The sequence below is a fragment of the Scyliorhinus torazame genome, chromosome 30, assembly GCF_047496885.1.
Source record: "Scyliorhinus torazame isolate Kashiwa2021f chromosome 30, sScyTor2.1, whole genome shotgun sequence".
In the NCBI taxonomy this organism is placed as follows: Eukaryota; Metazoa; Chordata; class Chondrichthyes; order Carcharhiniformes; family Scyliorhinidae; genus Scyliorhinus; species Scyliorhinus torazame.
In genome coordinates, this window is record NC_092736.1 from 1835678 (window position 1) to 1856679 (window position 21002).

At 51.3% G+C, this 21002-nt stretch overlaps 1 protein-coding gene across 13 annotated transcripts in view; it reads right to left on the reverse strand.

Moving 5' to 3' along the window:
• The window catches only part of bbs4 (Bardet-Biedl syndrome 4), a 70410-nt gene that overhangs the window by 26158 nt on the left and 23250 nt on the right, over window positions 1-21002 (reverse strand). For 11 of the 13 annotated variants that reach the window (XM_072492665.1, XM_072492669.1, XM_072492663.1 and 8 more), the window contains 5 exons: window positions 19029-19092; window positions 10688-10799; window positions 8616-8688; window positions 8318-8371; window positions 2603-2730 (listed from right to left, as the gene is read on the reverse strand). In XM_072492665.1, the coding sequence (XP_072348766.1) occupies window positions 2603-2730; window positions 8318-8371; window positions 8616-8688; window positions 10688-10799; window positions 19029-19092 (431 nt within the window). The remainder of the gene's footprint in view (window positions 1-2602; window positions 2731-8317; window positions 8372-8615; window positions 8689-10687; window positions 10800-19028; window positions 19093-21002) is intronic. The other 2 variants (XM_072492667.1, XM_072492672.1) reach the window with 2 other exon arrangements.

Genomic DNA, 21002 nt, shown 5'->3' on the forward strand with positions numbered 1-21002 from the left:
CACCCTGTGTACTGCTCCCACACTGTCAGCACCCTGTGTACTGCTCCCCACACTGTCAGCACCCTGTGTACTGCTCCCCACACTGTCAGCACCCTGTGTACTGCTCCCCACACGGTCAGCACCCCGTGTACTGCTCCCCGCACTGTCAGTACCCTGTGTACTGCTCCCCACACTGTCAGCACCCAGTGTACTGCTCCCCACACTGTCAGCACCCAGTGTACTGCTCCCAACACTGTCAGCACCCCGTGTACTGCTCCCCCATACTGTCAGCACCCGGTGTACTGCTCCTCCACACTGTCAGCGCCCTGGGTACTGCTCCCCACACTGTCAGCACCCCGTGTGCTGCTCCCCACACTGTCAGCACCCTGTGTACTGCTCCCCCACACTGTCACCACCCTGTGTACTGCTCCCCGCACTGTCAGCACCGTGTACTGTTCCCCACACTGTCAGCACCCCGTGTACTGCTCCCCACACTGTCAGCACCCTGTGTCCTGCTCCCCACACTGTCAGCACCCTGGGTACTGCTCCCCCACAGTATCAGCACCCTGTGTACTGCTCCCCGCACTGTCAGCACCCTGTGTACTGCTCCCCTCACTGTCAGCACCCTGTGTACTGCTGCCCACACTGTCAGCACCCTGTGTACTGCTCCCCACACTGTCAGTACCCTGTGTACTGCTCCCCGCACTGTCAGCACCCTGTGTACTGCTCCCCTCACTGTCAGCACCCTGTGTACTGCTCCCCACACTGTCAGTACCCTGTGTACTGCTCCCCACACTGTCAGCACCCTGTGTACTGCTCCCCACACTGTCAGCACCCTGTGTACTGCTCCCCACACTGTCAGCACCCTGTGTACTGCTCCCCACACTATCAGTACCCTGTGTACTGCTCCCCACACTGTCAGCACCCTGTGTACTGCTCCCCACACTGTCAGCACCCTGTGTACTGCTCCCCACACTATCAGTACCCTGTGTACTGCTCCCCACACTGTCAGCACCCTGTGCACTGCTCCCCACACTGTCAGCACTTTCTGTACTGCTCCCCACTGTCAGCACCCTGTGTACTGCTCCCCCACTGTCAGCACCCCGTGTACTGCTCCCCCCACTGTCAGCACCCATGTGTACTGCTCCCCAGACTGTCAGCACCCTGTGCACTGCTCGCCACACTGTCAGCACCCTCTGTACTGCTCCCCACTGTCAGCACCCTGTGTACTGCTCCCCACACTGTCAGCACCCATGTGTACTGCTCCCCAGACTGTCAGCACCCTGTGTACTGCTCCCCACACTGTCAGCACCCTGTGTACTGCTCCCCCATACTGTCAGCACCCGGTGTACTGCTCCCCACACTGTCAGCACCCTGTGTACTGCTCCCCACACTGTCAGCACCCTGTGTCCTGCTCCCCCACACTGTCAGCACCCCGTGTACTGCTCCCCAGACTGTCAGCACCGTGTACTGCTCCCCACACTGTCAGCACCCTGTGTACTGCTCCCCACACTGTCAGCACCCATGTGTACTGCTCCCCAGACTGTCAGCACCCTGTGTTCTGCACACCCACACTGTCAGCACCCAGTGTACTGCTCCCCCACACTGTCAGTACCCTGTGTACTGCTCCCCACACTGTCAGCACCCTGTGTACTGCTCCCACACTGTCAGCACCCAGTGTACTGCTCCCCACACTGTCAGCACCCTGTGTACTGCTCCCCCATACTGTCAGCACCCGGTGTACTGCTCCCCACACTTTCAGCACCCTGTGTACTGCTCCCCACACTGTCAGCACCCCGTGTCCTGCTCCCCCACACTGTCACCACCCCGTGTCCTGCTCCCCCACACTGTCACCACCCTGTGTACTGTTCCCCACACTGTCAGCACCCTGTGTACTTCTCGCCAGACTGTCAGCACCCTGTGTACTGCTCCCCGCACTGTCAGCACCCTGTGTACTGCTCCCCCACACTGTCAGTACCCGGTGTACTGCTCCCCCACACTGTCAGCACCCGGTATACTGCTCCCCACACTGTCAGCACTTTCTGTACTGCTCCCCACTGTCAACACCCTGTGTACTGCTCCCCCACACTGTCAGCACCCTGTGTACAGCTCCCCCACACTGTCAGCACCCTGTGTACTGTTCCCCCACACTGTCAGCACCCTGTGTACTGCTCCCCACACTGTCAGCACCCTGTGTACTGCTCCCCCACACTGTCAGCACCCTGTGTATTGCTCCCCCACACTGTCAGCACCCTGTGTACTGCTCCCCACACTGTCAGCACCCCTTGTACTGCTCCCCACATTGTCAGCACCCCGTGTACTGCTCCCCCACACTGCCAGCACCCTGTGTACTTTTCCCCCACACTGTCAGCACCCTTTAGGGCACTATTGTCTACACTAATGTCTCCACCTTGCTGCTTCTCTCCAAATCCTTAGAACCTCCTCAGAACTCACTCCTTGACAGGACCTTTCCCTCGTTTCTACGGTATCCACTTTGGCTTTGGCTGCTTCTTTACTTAAAATACTCTCAATAAATGTCAGTGATAGTGTGGATAATGGTCTTTATGTAATCATCACCACTCCTTACACTTTTATTTGACTGTGTATAGAGTACAATACTCACTCCACTGCCCTCTTATAAGTTTCAATTGCGTTTTGTGTATTTCCCTCCAGTAGGTGAAGTTTTCCGAGCAGTATGAAAGTTAGGTCATGTCGGCTAGTTTGTAAAGCACAGGTCAGATATTCCTTGGCCTGGAAGCAAACAGAAATTGGCACAATCACTTTGATACAATCTAGGTTCAATTATTTGGGTTAAAATAGATAGATAGAAACTACAGCACAGAAACGGGCCATGTTCATTACATATTCCCTTGTCCTGTTGTTTCTTCCAAATTACAATACCTCACACGTATCAGGGTTAAACACCATCCTGCCACTGCTCTGCCCACCTGACCAGCCCATCAATATCTTCCTGTAACCTATGACTTCATTGTTATCCACCCTTCCAATCTTGGTGTCGTCTGCAAACTTATCATCCCCCCCCCCACGTTCTCGTCTGGGTCATTTTTATATATATATATATAATATATATATATATATATATATATAAAACAAACAATAAGGGGCCCAGCACTGATCCGTGTGGTAAGCTGCTGGGCACCAGCCTCCAGTTACTCAAACAGCCTACTACAACCACCCTTTGTGTTCTGTTGCTAAGCCAGTTTCGGACCCATCTCGAACAAGTTTCCATGAATTCCATGTATTTCAACCTTCTCAGTCAATCTCCCATGTGGGACCTCATCAAAGGCTTTGCTAAAATCCATATAAACTACATCAACTGCGCTTCCTTCATCCACACACTCGGTTACTTTATCAAATAATTCCACCAAATTTATTAGGCATGACCTTCCTTTGTCAAAGCCACTGTCCCTAATCAAACCATGCCTTTCCAAGTGGAAATTAATTCTCTCCTTCAGAATTTTCTCCAATAGTTTTCCTACGACTGACACGAGGCTCGCCGATCTGGAATCCCCTGGTTTATCTCCATCACACTTCTTGGAAAAGTGGAACAACAATAGCTGTCCTCCACTACCTTCTGGCACTTTCCCCGTGGCCAGAGAGAAATTAAAAACTTGCATCAGAGCCCCTGCAATTTCCCGGCTCGCCTCCCACAGCAGCCTGGGGTGCAATTCATCCGGGCCTGGGGATTTGTCTATTTTTAAGGCTGTCAAAGCCTCCAATACCTCCTCATTCCTATGGCAAACTGCTCAAGGTCCTCACAGTCCCATTTCCTGAATTCTGTAGCTGAGTCCTCCTTCTTCTGAATGATGACCGATGAGAAGTATTGATTTAACACTCTAGGCCCGAGGCTAATGGTCGGGGATAGGGGTTCAAATCCCATCATGACAATTAATCCAGTAATAAATTCTGGATTATAAAGCTAGTCTCACCATTGATTGCTGTAAAAACTCCATCTGGTTCAATAGTGTTGTCTAGGGAAGGAATTCCGCCACCCTTACCCGGTCATGTGACACCAGACCCACAGCAATATGGCCGACTCTTCAACTGCCCTCTGGAATGGCCGAGCGAGTCACTCAGTTCAAGAGTAACAGATGCTGTCCCGCTACCGAAGCCCACGTCCCATAATAGAATAAAGAAGACAAATGTTTCACATTCTCACCACTCTCTGGGTAATGATGTTTTACCTGAATTCCTTTTTGGATTTGGAAGTAACTATCTTATACTTATAGCCCCCTAGTTTCATTCTCACTACAAATGGAAGCAGCTCCTCTACACCTGGTCTATCAAATTATCTCATCTTCAAGAATTGCATCAGGGTCACCCCCCCATTCTCTTTACTAGAGAAATGAGCCGCAGCCTTTTCAACATTTTCCAATAAATACCTTGTGGTTCAGGTGTCATCTTTGTCAATTATTTTTACACCTTCCCCACAACCTCTATATACCTTTTATAATATGGAGACCAGAACCGTACACAGTATTTCAAGTCTGGTCTAACTATGGTGTGATTCAAGTTTAGCATAACCTCTCTACTTTTCAATTCTAACCCTCCAGAAATGAACCTTATTCCTTTCTTGCTTTTCTTTTGACCTTATTGAACTGTGTTATTACTTTTACATCAGTTTTGATAGCCTGCACTGGGATATTAACGCTCCAACACAAAACACATTCCACAGAGCCACAGCTTCCTCAGGCTCACCCGTGACGCATTCCTTTCCTGGATCAGCCGTATGATTCTTCCCTATGTCACATCCAGAGCTTATGTCTCCCTCTTACGCGCTGATGATAAAAGCTGAAAACAGTACTTTGGGTTGCGGATGTTTCACGATGACATCCTCTGACTTCTCCTCGACTAACGTACATTATAATTGGATCCCCGATAACTAAACTGTGAGCACCCACCTTGCTGCTTCATTAGTACGTTGGCCCAAACAAACAAATCTCATGTTTGCTAATCATTTTTCCATCCAGTACTGAACATGGATTCTGTGGGGACCCTCCATCTGTAACACAGGCCAGCTGGTTGTGCTATATATAGCACTGGCTTGGCCGCAGTCCAAAACCCCGAGATATTAATAATGTAAAATCAGCAGGTCAAGATCAGATCATTCATCTCCTTCCCATCTATCTCGAAAGCCTGTTCACCTCTATCCCATCTTCATATAGTTTCTTCTTCTTGCTCTAGGTGGCAGCGTAGTCCATTAATTAACTCAATCTCTAGTCGATTTGATTCTCTTTAAATGAGCTGTCTAATTTCTGAGCTACGGCATGGACAACGCCAACAGCTTGAATTTAAAGTTTTCATGTCAGTATATCCCACAGAAACATTAGAGGTCAAAATTTGACACAATATTTGGATAGAAAGTTTGGTCAAAGAGGTGAGTTTTTAGAAGCTTCTTAATCGGAGGGCAGAGACCGAGGGAGGGATCCCAGAGTGAAGGGCTTCAGCAGCAGAAATCAAGGCCACCATTTAAAATCAGAGATGCACAAGAAGCCAGGATTGAAGGAGCAAATATATCTCAGGGGATATTTTCATGGTAATTACCACTGGAAAATTCTAACAACTCGGATTAAACAGACAAAACACCAGCAGTTCAACCCCCACACTGCGGGCCTAGTTTTAATGCACACACCCATTTGATCAGCTCTCTAAATCAATGGGAAGTTCAGTCAGTACGAATCAAATACCGATGGCTGAACAAGGGCAAAGAGAGAAGGACATGACGCACAGGAACTTACCCCTGGGTTTCTATCTGTGCGGCTATTGTTAGCTTGATTAATGGTTGAGGCCAGGGGTGGGTGGGGAGGGGAGAGAAAAAGAAACATCTTCTCAGAACGTCGCAATAGGAGGGCCTTCAGTGCCTCAAGCCCTTTTTCCTCCCAATTGGAACATGACTGATGTATACCTCAACTTCCATATCCCTTATTACACTTCCCTGACAACAATCTACCGATTATAGTTTTGAAAGTGACAGACAGCGTCCACAGCCTTTTGAGAAATGTTCCAATACTTTTGGATGAACATTTTTTCCTGATTTAATTCCTGAATGAACTTAATTAGCTCCAATGTTTTTTTAAAATTTCTCAATTAAGGGACAATTTAGCCAATCCACCTACCCTGCATATCTTTGGGTTGTGGTGGTCAGACCCACACAGATACGGGGAGAATGTGCAAACTCCAGACGGACAGTGGCACTGGGCCGGGATCGAACCTGGGCCCTCAGCGCCACAGTCCCAGAGTTATCCACTGCACCACATGCCGCCCTATCTCCATGTCCCCTTGTTCTGGATATTCCAACCAGAGCATATAGTTTCACTAATTGCAGTTTGCTAAGAAATCTCTTGATTAGGTTATTCCTCAACTGTCGAAATCTAAGATTATACAAACCAAGTTAATGGAATGGGAACATTAATCTACACTGAATCCTGCGCAGCACTGATCCTGGGAGTGTCTGATGGGAACAGTGTAGAGGGAGCTTTACTCTGTACCTAACCCCATGCTGTACCTGTCCTGGGAGTGTTTGATGGGGACAGTGTGGAGGGAGCTTTTCTCTGTCTCTAACCCCGTGCTGTACCTGTCCTGGGAGTGTTTGATGGGGACAGTGTAGAGGGAGCTTTACTCTGTACCTAACCCCATGCTGTACCTGTCCTGGGAGTGTTTGATGGGGACAGTGTAGCGAGAGTTTTGCTCTGTATCTAACCCCGTGCTGTACCTGTCCTGGGAGTGTTTGATGGGGGCAGTGTAGAGGGAGCTTTACTCTGTATTTACACTTGGAGTATAGTGTTCAATTCTGGTCACCACACTACCAGAAGGATGTGGAGGCTTTAGAGAGGGTGCAGAAGAGATTTACCAGAATGTTGCCTGGTATGGAGGGCATTAGCTATGAGGAGCGATTGAATAAACTCGGTTTGTTCTCACTGGAACGAAGGAGGTTGAGGGGAGACCTGATAGAGGTATACAAAATTATGAGGGGCATAGACAGAGTGGATAGTCAGAGGCTTTTCCCCAGGGTAGAGGGGTCAATTACTAGGGGGCATAAGTTTAAGGTGAGAGGGGCAAGGTTTAGAGTAGATGTACGAGGCAAGTTTTTTACGCAGAGGGTAGTGGGTGCCTGGAACTCGCTACCGGAGGAGGTAGTGGAAGCAGGGACGATAGGGACATTTAAGGGGCATCTTGACAAATATATGAATAGGATGGGAATAGAAGGATACGGACCCAGAAAGTGTAGAAGATTGTAGTTTAGTCGGGCAGCATGGTCGGCACGGGCTTGGAGGGCCGAAGGGCCTGTTCCTGTGCTGTACTTTTCTTTGTTCTTTGTTTTTTTTTGTTCTAACCCCGTGCTGTACCTGTCCTGGGAGTGTTTAATGGGGACAGTGTAGAGAGAGCTTTACTCTGTATCTAACCCTGTGCTGTACCTGTCCTGGGAGTGTTTAATGGGGACAGTGTAGAGAGAGCTTTACTCTGTATCTAACCCCGTGCTGTACCTGTCCTGGGAGTGTTTAATGGGGACAGTGTAGAGGGAGCTTTACTCTGTATCTAACCCCGTGCTGTACCTGTCCTGGGAGTGTTTAATGGGGACAGTGTAGAGAGAGCTTTACTCTGTATCTAACCCCGTGCTGTACCTGTCCTGGGAGTGTTTAATGGGGACAGTGTAGAGGGAGCTTTAATCTGCATCTAACCCCATGCTGCACCTGTCCTGGGAGTGTTTGATGAGGACAGTGTAGGGGGAGCTTTACTCTGTATCTAACCCTGTGCTGTACCTGTCCTGGGAGTGTTTAATGAGGACAGTGTAGAGGGAGCTTTACTCTGTACCTAACCCCGTGCTGTACCTGTCCTGGGAGAGTTTGATGGGGAGAGTGTAGAGGGAGCTTTACTCTGTATCTAACCCCGTGCTGTACCTGTCCTGAGAGTGTTTGATGGGGACAATGTAGAGGGAGCTTTACTCTGTATCTACCCCCATGCTGTACCTGTCCTGGGAGAGTTTGATGGGGACAGTGTAGAGGGAGCTTTACTCTGTATCTACCCCCATGCTGTACCTGTCCTGGGAGTGTTTGATGGGGACAGTGTAGAGGGAGCTTTACTCTGTATCTAACCTCGTGCTGTACCTGTCCTGGGAGAGTTTGAGAACACCTGAGATACTGTTGATGAGATTTACTTGAAACCTATTTTTTATCTTCCTCCCTCAGTGTTTTAGTATTGCAAAGGAAATTTCCATTTCATGTTTTCACATCACTCATCTTGATGAGCACAAAGCGATTCACAAACTGAAAAATTGACAAAAACACTTTTAGGAGAGGTATGAATCATGTCAAGTTACCTTCTCAAAATTCTTCAAATGCATGAAGCAGACACCCAGATTGTGGCTGATCTCCTGAATGGTGCAATTAGAGCAGAGGGCAAACGATCAGGAAAAGAATGGAGGCAAAAGACTTTCTCCTACAGTTATATAACTCAGAACATACAAATCACAAAATCATTTCTATCCCAGCAGCTAAATTAATCCAGCTGCTGCTGTGAACCAATTTTGCAAAGCATCATGAAGGAGGCTCACTCATCATGGACAGATGACATTTTTTCCACAAGTTGATGAATACCATTTTGCTGATGTAACATACCCAATCCTTTTCATTTAATTTTGCAGCTTCACTGTAAACTTCAGTTGCTGCCTTGTGTTTCCCAAGCAAAAACCTAATGAAAGAATATCATATTCAGAAATTAATTTTCCACAGAGGATGGACCAGACAAACCAAATTTGTAGTCACAAACCAAATTTTTATAGTAGCTTTCATGTATTAAGATATCCACATGCATGGACCAGAGGCCAGAATTCATACCAGGCAGTGAAACACAGAAGAACCACAGAATCCCTACAGTGCAGGAGGCAGCTATTCGGCGCATCGAGTCTGCATCGACCCTCTGAACGAGCTCCCTAACTAGGCTGACTCCCCTGCCCTATCCCCACAACGCACCTAACCTACACATCCTTGGACACTAAGGAGCAATTTAGCATGGCCAACACACCCAACCCACACATCTGTGGGAGCACTTAAAGGAAACCCAGGCAGACAAGGGAGAAAGTGCAGACTCCGCACAGACAGTCACCCAAGGTCGGAATTGAAACCGGGTCCCCAGAGCTGTGAGGCTGCAGTGCTAACCACTGTGCTAACTGGGTCCCCGGAGCGGTGAGGCAGCAGTGCTAACCACTGTGCTACCCGGGTCCCCGGAGCGGTGAGACAGCAGTGCTGACCACTGTGCTACCGGGTCGCCGGAGCTGTGAGGCAGCAGTGCTGACCACTGTGCTACCGGGTCCCCGGAGCTGTGAGGCAGCAGTGCTGACCACTGTGCTACACGGGTCCCCGGAGCTGTGAGACAGCAGTGCTGACCACTGTGCTACACGGGTCCCCGGAGCTGTGAGACAGCAGTGCTGACCACTGTGCTGCCAGGGTCCCCGAAGCGGTGAGGCAGCAGTGCTGACCACTGTGCTACCCGGGTCCCCGGAGCGGTGAGACAGCAGTGCTGACCACTGTGCTACCCGCGTCCCCGGAGCTGTGAGACAGCAGTGCTGACCACTGTGCTACCAGGGTCCCTGGAGCGGTGAGACAGCAGTGCTGACCACTGTGCTACCCGGGTCCCCGGAGCGGTGAGACAGCAGTGCTGACCACTGTGCTACCCGGGTCCCCGGAGCAGTGAGGCAGCAGTGTTGACCACTGTGCTACCCGGGTCCCCGGAGCGGTGAGGCAGCAGTGCTGACCACTGTGCTACCCGGGTCCCCGGAGCAGTGAGGCAGCAGTGCTGACCACTGTGCTACCCGGGTCCCCGGAGCTGTGATACAGCAGTGCTAACCACTGTGCTACCCGGGTCCCCAGAGCAGTGAGGCAGCAGTGCTGACCACTGTGCTACCCGGGTCCCCGGAGCGGTGAGACAGCAGTGCTGACCACTGTGCTACCCGGGTCCCTGGAGCTGTGAGGCAGCAGTGCTGACCACTGTGCTACCCGGATCCCCGGAGCTGTGAGACAGCAGTGCTGACCACTGTGCTACCCGGGTCCCCAGAGCTGTGAGACAGCAGTGCTACCAGGGTCCCTGGAGCTGTGATACAGCAGTGCTAACCACTGTGCTACCCGGGTCCCCGGAGCTGTGAGACAGCAGAGCTGACCACTGTGCTACCGAGTCCCCGGAGCTGTGAGGCAGCAGAGCTGACCACTGTGCCACCCTGTGATTTGTTTTTTAATTTAGAGTACCCAATTCATTTTTTCCAATTAAGGGGCAATTTAGCGTGGCCAATCCACCTACCCTGCACTTTTTTTTGGATTGTGGGGGTGAAACCCACGCAAACACGGGGAGAATGTGCAAACTCCACACAGACAGTGACCCAGAGCCGGGATCGAACCTGGGACCTCGGCGCCGTGGGACTGCAGTGCTAACCCACTGCGCCATCGTGCTGCCCCCGCCACCCTGTGATAGGAAGAAGTTAGGGGACTGACCATTACAACGGACCGGGGTAACAAGGTGAAAGAGCATGGGAAGGAGGCTGGATAAGACCTGGTAGGGTGGAATTTGGGAAGCCAGCAAGTAAAAATTGCAAGTTAAACCATAGGTACCCAATCATTATTTACAGCCTCTTTGTTATGTACAGAACAGACGTGGTCTTCATTCAGTGCTTTCCCCACTTAGATCTTTAAACACTCACAGTGATCGTGCCACCTGTTTCAAGTTGTCCATATTCTGAGGGTTTAAAATTGCACAGGTCTGAAAGAGCTCAAGAGATTCTTGGATTTTTCCTTCCAAACGGAATATCAGAGCTGAAACAGTCAAAACGTGGTTATGAAACTCCACAGCAGGATTTCTATCATATGAACAACTGGCAACAATCACTAGGGTGTTTCTAAACATAGGAATAAATACAGTATTTATAAACATAAGAGCAGACACAATAGGGGCAGACGTGGGCCACTCAGCCCCATGACCTGCTCCACCATTCAATAAGATCATGGTTGATCGGTTTGTGTTTCGAATTTCACATTCCTATCTATCCCCGATAACCTTTTGTACCCTTGCCAAACAAGAATCTATCTAACGCCACCTTAAAAATATTGGCTGACCATGCAGGGGTACAGGGAAAAGGTGGGGGAATGGCACTCAGGCACAATGCTCGTTTGGACAGCTGGTGCAGCCACGTTGGGCCGAATGGCCTCCTCCTGCCCTGTGACAATTCAGTGATTATGGTCCACCTTCCACTGCTTCCTGAGGGAGAGCGTTCCACACTCGCAAAACCCTCAGAGAAATAAATTCTCCTCATCTCTGTCCTAAAAGGGCGACCCCGAATTTTAAAACAGTGCCCCAGACCCAGCCACGGGAGGAAAGATCCTTTCCACATCCACTTTCTCAATACCTTTCAGGATCTTGGATATTTCATTCAAGTCACCCCCTCACTCTTTTAAACTCCAGTGGAAACAAAGCCAGTTTGTCGAAAATAACAATTTTATTTCAGATTCCCTGTATCTGCAGTATTTTGCTTTTATCCCAGTTTGTTTAATGAGCATAGAACATACAGTGCAGAAGGAGGCCATTCGGTCCATCGAGTCTGCACCGACCCACTTAAGCCCTCAGTTCCACCCTATCCCCGTAACCCAATAACCCCTCCTAACCTTTTTGGACACTAAGGGCAATTTATCATGGCCAATCCACCTAACCCGCACGTGTTTGGACTGTGGGAGGAAACCGGGGCACCCGGAGGAAACCCACGTAGACATGGGGAGAACGTGCAGACTCCGCACAGATCCAAGCCGGGAATCGAACCAGGGACCCTGGCGCTGTGAAGCCACAGTGCTAGCCACTTGTGCTACCCCAAATGTTTTCTCATAAGACAACCCACTCATCCAGGAATCAATCCAGTAAGCCTCCTCTGAACCACCTCCAACGCAATTACATCCTTCCTTAAATAAGGAGACCCAAACTGCATCCAGCGTTCAAGTTGTGGTCTCACCAATGCCCTGTCTAACTGAAGCACACCATCCATGCTCTGTTCAATTCCCCACGCAATAAACAATAGCATTCCATTAGCTTTCTCAATGACTTGCTGTAACTGCATTCTCACATTTATGAGTTATGCCCCAGAACATCAATCCAGCTGCACCTCATAATTCCACAGTTGTTCTCTGCTTTTTTATTCTTCCTGCCAAAGTGAACAACTTCACAATTTCCCTCATTATACTCTCATCTGTGAGATTTTTGCCCACTTGCTCAAACTATCAATAACTGACTGTAACCTCCTTTTATCCTCTTCACAACACACTATCCAACTCTCTCGTTAGCTACCTGGCCTTCTGTCCCCTCATCTGAGTCATTGAAATAAAGTGTAACGAGTTGAGGTCCACCACAGACCCCTGATCACATCCTCCCAATAGGAAAAATATCCATTTATGCATTCATTCCGCTAACCAGCAGGAAACATCTATCCATGTTAACGTTACCCCTACACCAACAACTTTGATTTTCCACAATAACCTTTGATGTGGCACCATATCAAATGGCCTCTGGAACCCTAAGGACAGTACGTCTAAAGCTTCCCTTTATCCACAGTGCAAATTACCCCTTGAAAGAGCTCCAATAAATTGGATAGACATGATTTTCCTTTCACAAAACCATGCTGACTCTTCCCGATTACCTTGAGTTTTTATAATTGCTCAGCTATAGCCTCCTTAATGATCGATTCTGGCACCTTCGCTGTTACAGATGTCAAGCTAACTGGCCTGTTTCCTGTCTCCCTTCGTCAATAAGGGATTATATTTGCTATTTTCCAGTCTGATGAAATCTTTCCAGAATCCAGCGAACTTTGGAAAATTAACACCATTGCATCTACTACCTCATTTGCCATCTGATTTAAAAAACCCCGGAGGTAGTCTATCAGGGCCCGGAGACCGCCAGTCCGCATGGCCCGGAGACCACCAGTCCGCACGGCCCAGAGACCCAGCCAGTCTGGACGGCCCAGAGACCCAGCCAGTCCGCACGGCCCAGAGACCCAGCCAGTCCGCACGGCCCAGAGACCCAGCCAGTCCGCACGGCCCAGAGACCCAGCCAGTCCGCACGGCCCAGAGACCCAGCCAGTCCGCACGGCCCAGAGACCCAGCCAGTCCGCACGGCCCAGAGACCCAGCCAGTCCGCACGGCCCAGAGACCCAGCCAGTCCGCACGGCCCAGAGACCCAGCCAGTCCGCACGGCCCAGAGACCCAGCCAGTCCGCACGGCCCAGAGACCCAGCCAGTCCGCACGGCCCAGAGACCCAGCCAGTCCGCACGGCCCAGAGACCCAGCCAGTCCGCACGGCCCAGAGACCCAGCCAGTCCGCACGGCCCAGAGACCCAGCCAGTCCGCACGGCCCAGAGACCCAGCCAGTCCGCACGGCCCAGAGACCCAGCCAGTCCGCACGGCCCAGAGACCCAGCCAGTCCGCACGGCCCAGAGACCCAGCCAGTCCGCACGGCCCAGAGACCCAGCCAGTCCGCACGGCCCAGAGACCCAGCCAGTCCGCACGGCCCAGAGACCCAGCCAGTCCGCACGGCCCAGAGACCCGCCCAGTCCGCACGGCCCAGAGACCCAGCCAGTCCACAGGGCACGGAGACCCAGCCAGTCCACAGGGCACGGAGACCCAGCCAGTCCGCACGGCCCAGAGACCCAGCCAGTCCGCACAGCCCAGAGACCCGCCCAGTCCGCATGGCCCGGAGACCACCAGTCCGCACGGCCCAGAGACCCAGCCAGTCCGCACGGCCCAGAGACCCAGCCAGTCCGCACGGCCCAGAGACCCAGCCAGTCCACAGGGCACGGAGACCGCCAGTCCGCACGGCCCAGAGACCCAGCCAGTCCGCACGGCCCAGAGACCCGCTCAGTCCGCAGGGCCCAGAGACCACCAGTCCGCACGGCCCAGAGACCCGCCCAGTCCGCAGGGCCCAGAGGCCCGCCCAGTCCGCAGGGCCCGGAGACCCGCCCAGTCCGCAGGGCCCAGAGACCACCAGTCCGCAGGGCCCGGAGACCCGCCCAGTCCGCACGGCCCAGAGACCCGCCCAGTCCGCAGGGCCCAGAGACCACCAGTCCGCATGGCCCAGAGACCCGCTCAGTACGCAGGGCCCAGAGACCACCAGTCCGCAGGGCCCAGAGACCACCAGTCCGCAGGGCCCAGAGACCCGCCCAGTTCGCAGGGCCCAGAGGCCCAGCCAGTCCACAGGGCCCGGAGACCGCCAGTCCGCAGGGCCCAGAGGCCCGCCCAGTCCGCAGGGCCCGGAGACCCGCCCAGTCCGCACGGCCCAGAGACCACCAGTCCGCAGGGCCCAGAGACCCGCCCAGTCCGCAGGGCCCAGAGGCCCGCCCAGTCCGCAGGGCCCGGAGACCCGCCCAGTCCGCACGGCACAGAGACCACCAGTCCGCACGGCCCAGAGACCACCAGTCCGCAGGGCCCAGAGACCACCAGTCCGCACGGCCCAGAGACCACCAGTCCGCACGGCCCAGAGACCCGCCCAGTCCGCACGGCCCAGAGACCACCAGTCCGCAGGGCCCAGAGACCACCTGTCCGCAGGGCCCAGAGACCCGCCCAGTCCGCAGGGCCCAGAGACCACCTGTCCGCAGGGCCCAGAGGCCCGCCCAGTCCGCAGGGGCCTGGAGACCGCCCAGTCACCAGGGCCTGGAGACCTGCCACTCCGCAGGGGCCTGGAGACCCGCCAGTCTGCAGGGGCCTGCAGACCCGCCAGGCCTGGAGACCCGTCAGCTCACAGGGGCCTGGAGACCGCCCAGTCCGCAAGGTCTGGAGACCTGCCAGTCCGCAGGGACCTGGAGACCGGCCAGTCCGCAGGGACCTGGAGACCTGCCAGTCCGCAGGGCCTGGAGACCCGCCAGCTCGTAGGGGCCTGGAGACCTGCCACTCCGCAGGGGCCTGGAGACCGCCCAGTCCGCAGGGGCCTGGAGACCGCCCAGTCCGCAGGGGCCTGGAGACCGCCCAGTCCGCAGGGGCCTGGAGACCGCCCAGTCCGCAGGGGCCTGGAGACCCGCCAGCCCGTAGGGGCCTGGAGACCTACCAGTCCGCAGGGGCCTGGAGACCGCCCAGTCCCCAGGGCCTGGAGACCTGCCACTCCGCAGGGGCCTGGAGACCCATCAGCTCGCAGGGGCCTGGAGACCCGCCACTCCGCAGGGGCCTGGAGACCTGCCACTCCGCAGGGGCCTGGAGACCTGCCACTCCGCAGGGGCCTGGAGACCCGCCAGGCCTGGAGACCCGCCAGTCTGCAGGGGCCTGGTGACCCGCCAGTCCGCAGGGGCCTGGAGACCCACCAGTCCGCAGGGGCCTGGAGACCCACCAGTCCGCAGCTCCATCACTTTGCTGAGTACCGCTTCCCTAATGATTGTAATTTCACCAAGTTCCTCGATTCCTTCATCCTCCTGATTTATAGATATTACTGGAATGTTTCCTGTATCCTCTTGTGAAGACAAGCAAAATATTTATTCATTTTATCCACCATTTCCTTGTTAAATACGATTAACTCCCCATTCTGACTCTAGAGGACCAACCCTCACTTTACTGACTCTGCTCCTTTTTAAATACCTGCAGAAACTCGTGCTATTCGTTTTTCCATTTCTAGCTAGCGTCCCCTCATACTCTACTTGCTTTCTCCCGATTAACCTTTGAGTCATTCTCTGCTGTTCTTTAAGTTCTCGTCGGTGGTGGAGGGTTCGAATGTTTGTGGAAGGGGTACCAATCAAGCGGGGCTGTTTTGTCCTGGATGGTGTGGAGCTTCTTGAGTGTTGTTGGAGCTGCGCTCATCCAGACAAGTGGAGAGTATTCCATCACACTCCTGACTTGTCTCTTCTGGATTGTGGACAGGCTTTGGGGAGTCAGGAGGAGAGATACTTGCTGCAGGGTTCCTAGCTTATGACTTATTCTTACAGCCACAGTATTGATATGGCTGGTCTATTGTTAGTGGGGGCTTCAGTGATGGTAATGCTGCTGAATGTCAAGGGGCGATGGTTAGATTATCCCTTGTTGGAGATGGTCATTGTCTGGTGTGGCATGATGGTACTTGCCACTTGCCAGCTCAAGCCTGGCTATTGTACAGGTCTTTCTGCATTTGGACATGAACTGCTTCACCCTGAGGAGCTCCTGCAATAATGTCTGGAGCTGAGATGATTGACCTCCAACCACCACAACTGTCTTTGTTTTTGCTAGGTATGACCCCCTACCAGTAGCAAGTTTCCCCCCCGATTCCCATTGACTCCAGTTTAGTTAGGGCTCCTTGATGTCACACTCGGTCAAATGCTGCCTTGATGTCAAGAGCAGTCGCTCTCACCTCACCTCTGGAGTTCAGCTCTTTAGTCCATGTTTGAACCAAGACTGCAATGAGGTCACGAGCTGAGTGACCCTGGTGAAATTCAAACTGAGCGTCCGTGAGCAGGTTACTGGTAAGCAAGTGATGCTTGATAGCACTATTGATGACTCCTTCCATCACTTTACTGATGATCGCGAGTAGAGTGTTGGAGTGGTAATTGGGTGGGTTGGATTTGTCCTGTGGCTATTTTCCACATTGCTGGGTAGAAGCCAGTGTTATAGCTGTACTGGAACAGCTTGGCTAGGGGTGCGGCAAGTTCTGGAGCATAAGTCTTCAGTACTGTTGTCAGAATATTGTCAGGGTCCATAGCCTATCCAGTGCCTTCAGCCATTTCTTGGTATCACCTGGAGTGAATTGTATTTGCTGAAGACTGACATCTGTGATGCTGGGGACCTCGGGAGGAGACCGAGGTGGATCAACCACTGGACACCTCTGGCTGACATTTGTTGTGAATACTTCAGCCTTTTCTTTTCCACTGATGTGTTGAGCTCCTCCATCATTGAGGTTGGGGTGTATGTGTGGAGCCTCCACCTCCAGTGAGTTGTTTAATTGTTCACCACCATTCACGACTGGATGCAGCAGGACTGCTGAGCTTAGAGTGATTGATTGATATTTATTTATTGATTGATTGATATTTATTGTCACATAGGGGACATAGGTTTAAGGTGCGAGGGGCAAGGTTTAGAGGAGATGCACAAGGCAAGTTTTTTTTATACAAAGAGTAGTGGGTGCCTGGAACTCGCTGCCGGAGGAGGTGGTGGAAGCAGGAACAATAGTGACATTTAAGGGGCATCTTGACAAATACATGAATAGGATGGGAATAGAGGGATACGGACCCAGGAAATGTAGAAGATGTTAGTTTAGACGGGCAGCATGGTCGGCACAGGCTTGGAGGGCCGAAGGGCCTGTTCCTGTGCTATACTTTCCTTTGTTCTTTGTACATGTACCGAAGTACAGTGAAAAGTATTTTTCTGCAGCCAAGGGAACGTACACACTACGTACATAGTAGACAAAAGAATAATCGACAGAGAACATTGACAAATGGTACATCAACAAATAATGATTGGTTACAGTGCGGAACAAGGGCCGAACAAGAGCAGCATACGGCATTGTGATTAGTGTTCTTACAGGAAACAGATCAGTCCAAGGGAGAGTCGTTGAGGAGTCTGGTAGCTGTGGGGATGAAGCTGTTCCTATGTCTGGATGTGCGGGTCTTCAGACTTCTGGATCTTCTGCCTGATGGAAGGGTCTGGAAGAGGGTATAGTTTGGGTGTGAGGGGTCTCTGATAATGCTGTCTGCCTTCCTGGGGCAGCGGGAGGTGTATACAGAATCAATGGGAGGATGGCAAGCTTGTGTGATGTGTTGGGCTGAATTCACCACACTCTGCAGTTTCTTGTGATCTTGGGCCGAGCAGTTGCCATACCAAGCTGTGATGTAGCCAGATAGGATGCTCTCTATGGCACATCTTTAGAAGTTTGTGAGAGTCGATGCAGACAAGCTGAATTTCTTTAGCTTCCGTAGGAAGTAGAGACATCGTTGGGCTTTCTTGCCCTTTGCATCAACGTAAGTGGACCAGGACAGACCATTGATGATGGTGACCCTCAGGAACTTAAAGCTATCGACCATCTCTACTTCGGAGTTTGGGGGGGGGGGGGGCGTGCAACGCTTCCTGAAGTCAATGATCAGTTCCTTGGTCTTTCCAACATTTAGAGAGAGGTTGTTTTCGGTACACCATGCAATCAAGTGACTTATCTCCCTCCTGGAGTCTGATTCGTCGTTATTTGAGATATGAACCACCACAGCCATATCATCCGCAAATTTACCTGATTTATCGTGAAATTGCTTTGCTCTGTCTATTATGATGTTTGACACACTAGTAGTCCTGTACTGTAGCTTCACCAGGCTGACACCTCATTCTTAGGTATGCCCGGTGCTGCTGCTGACATGCCCTCCTGCATTCTTCATTGAACCATAGTGGCTCCAATGCTGCACTAGTAACTCACGGCAGATTGGGAAATACAACAAACTAGTCATTTGTGTACTAACGCCGGCAGGAAATGACCACGACAGCTGCTTGGCTACCAAAGTTCCAATTGATTAATAATCTTCAGGGAAGCCAAGCTCCCACCCCATCCAGTCTGGCCTACACCAGATTGAAGTCTACACCATGTTCCAGTTAACAGCCTGCACAGCGGTTGAGCAAGTTGGTTGCACAGGATGGGCAATCAATGTGACGTTGCTGCTGGCACCTGTAACTGAAATCAAAATCATTCTTGGATATTGCTGTTGCAGTATATAACCAAAAATTAGGCATTCCATCTGCAATCCAGAGCACTCAGATTTTATTTCCTCTCTAACCCCCCCCTCCATCCAGCCCCCACCATAGCAGGGGCTGTTTAGCACTGGGCTAAATCGCTGGCTTTGAAAGCAGACCAAGGCAGGCCAGCAGCACGGTTCAATTCCCGTAACAGCCTCTCCGAACAGGCGCCGGAATATGGCGACTAGGGGCTTTTCACAGTAACTTCATTTGAAGCCGACTCGTGACAATAAGCGATTTTCCTTTCATTTCATTTTTGCAGTCGCTTGAGAACATGATTAATCTCATAAAACATAAAAGCATTCTGCAAGGTCCCCAGCATTGCTTTGAGCACTGTTTGCCATCTCACCTTGTACATACACAGCATATTCACACATCCCCTGGGTCTCCTGCAGCTGTTCTTTGATTATCGCCTGGAAAACAATCCACAGCAATTAGCACCACAGCCCAAGGCGCACTGAGGTTCCCTACTCCAAATTCATCACAGTGGTGATCAGTGCTAACTCAATGGCGGAAACTCTTTATTCGCGCAGGATAGCACAGTGATGGGGAGAAGATGGGTAGGAGCGAAAGCAACAGGGTAGTTGTTATGGGGGACTTTAACTTTCCAAATATTGACTGGAAACGCTATAGTTCGAGTACTTTAGATGGGTCCGTTTTTGTCCAATGAGTGCAGGAGGGTTTCCTGACACAGTATGTAGATAGGCCAACGAGAGGCGAGGCCATATTGGATTGGGTACTGGGTAATGAACCAGGACAGGTGTTAGATTTGGAGGTAGGTGAGCACTTTGGTGATAGTGACCACAATTCGATTATGTTTACTTTAGTGATGGAAAGAGATAGGTATATACCGCAGGGCAAGAGTTATATCTGGGGGAAAGGCAATTATGATGTGATGAGGCAAGACTTAGGATGCATTGGATGGAGAGGAAAACTGCAGGAGATGGGCACAATGGAAATGTGGAGCTTGTTCAAGAAACAGCTACCGCGTGTCCTTGATAAGTATGTACCTGTCAGGCAGGCAGGAAGTGGTCGAGCAAGGGAACCGTGGTTTACTAAAGCAGTCGAAACACTTGTCAAGAGGAAGAAGGAGGATTATGTAAAGATGAGACATGAAGGGCGCTCGAGAGTTACAAGTTAGCTAGGAAGGACCTAAAAAGAGAGCTAAGAGCCAGGAGGGGACGAGAAGTCTTTGGCAGGTAGGATCAAGGATAACCCTAACGCTTTCTATAGATATGTCAGGAATAAAAGAATGACTAGGGTAAGAGTAGGGCCAGTCAAGGACAGTAGTGGGAAGTTGTGCGTGGAGTCCGAGGAGCTAGGAGAGGTGCTAAATGAATATTTTTCGGCAGTATTCACACAGGAAAAAGACAATGTTGTTGAGGAGAATACTGAGATCAGGCTACTAGACTAGAAGGGCTTGAGGTTCATAAGGAGGAGGTGTTAGCAATTCTGGAAAGTGTGAAAATAGATACATCCCCTGGGCCGGATGGGATTTATCCTAGGATTCTCTGGGAAGCTAGTGAGGAGATTGCTGAGCCTTTGGCTTTGATCTTTAAGTCATCTTTGTCTACAGGAATAGTGCCAGAAGACTGGAGGATAGCAAATGTTGTCCCCTTGTTCAAGAAGGGGAGTAGAGACAACCCTGGTAACTAGAGACCAGTGAGTCTTACTTCTGTTGTGGGCAAAGTCTTGGAAAAGTTTATAAGAGATAGGATGTATAATCATCTGGAAAGGAATAATTTGATTAGAGATAGTCAACGCGGTTTTGTGAAGGGTCGGTCGTGCCTCACAAACCTTGTTGAGTTCTTTGAGAAGGTGACCAAACAGGTGGATGAGGGTAAAGCAGTTGATGTGGTGTATATGGATTTCAGTAAATCGTTTGATAAGGTTCCCCACGGTAGGCTACTGCAGAAAATACAGAGGCATGGGATTCAGGGTGATTTAGCAGTTTGGATCAGAAATTGGCTAGCTGGAAGAAGACAAAGGGTAGTGGTTGATGGGAAATGTTCAGACTTGGATTCCAGTTACTCGTGGTGTACCACAAGGATCTGTTTTGGGGCCACTGTTGTTTGTCATTTTTATAAATGACCTGGAGGAGGGCGTAGAAGGATGGGTGAATAAATTTGCAGATGACACTAAAGTCGGTGGAGTTGTGGAGAGTGCGGAAGGATGTTACAAGTTACAGAGGGACATAGATAAGCTGCAGCGCTGGGCTGAGAGGTGGCAAATGGAGTTTAATGCAGAAAAGTGTGAGGTGATTCATTTTGGAAGGAATAACAGGAAGACAGAGTACTGGGCTAATGGTAAGATTCTTGGCAGT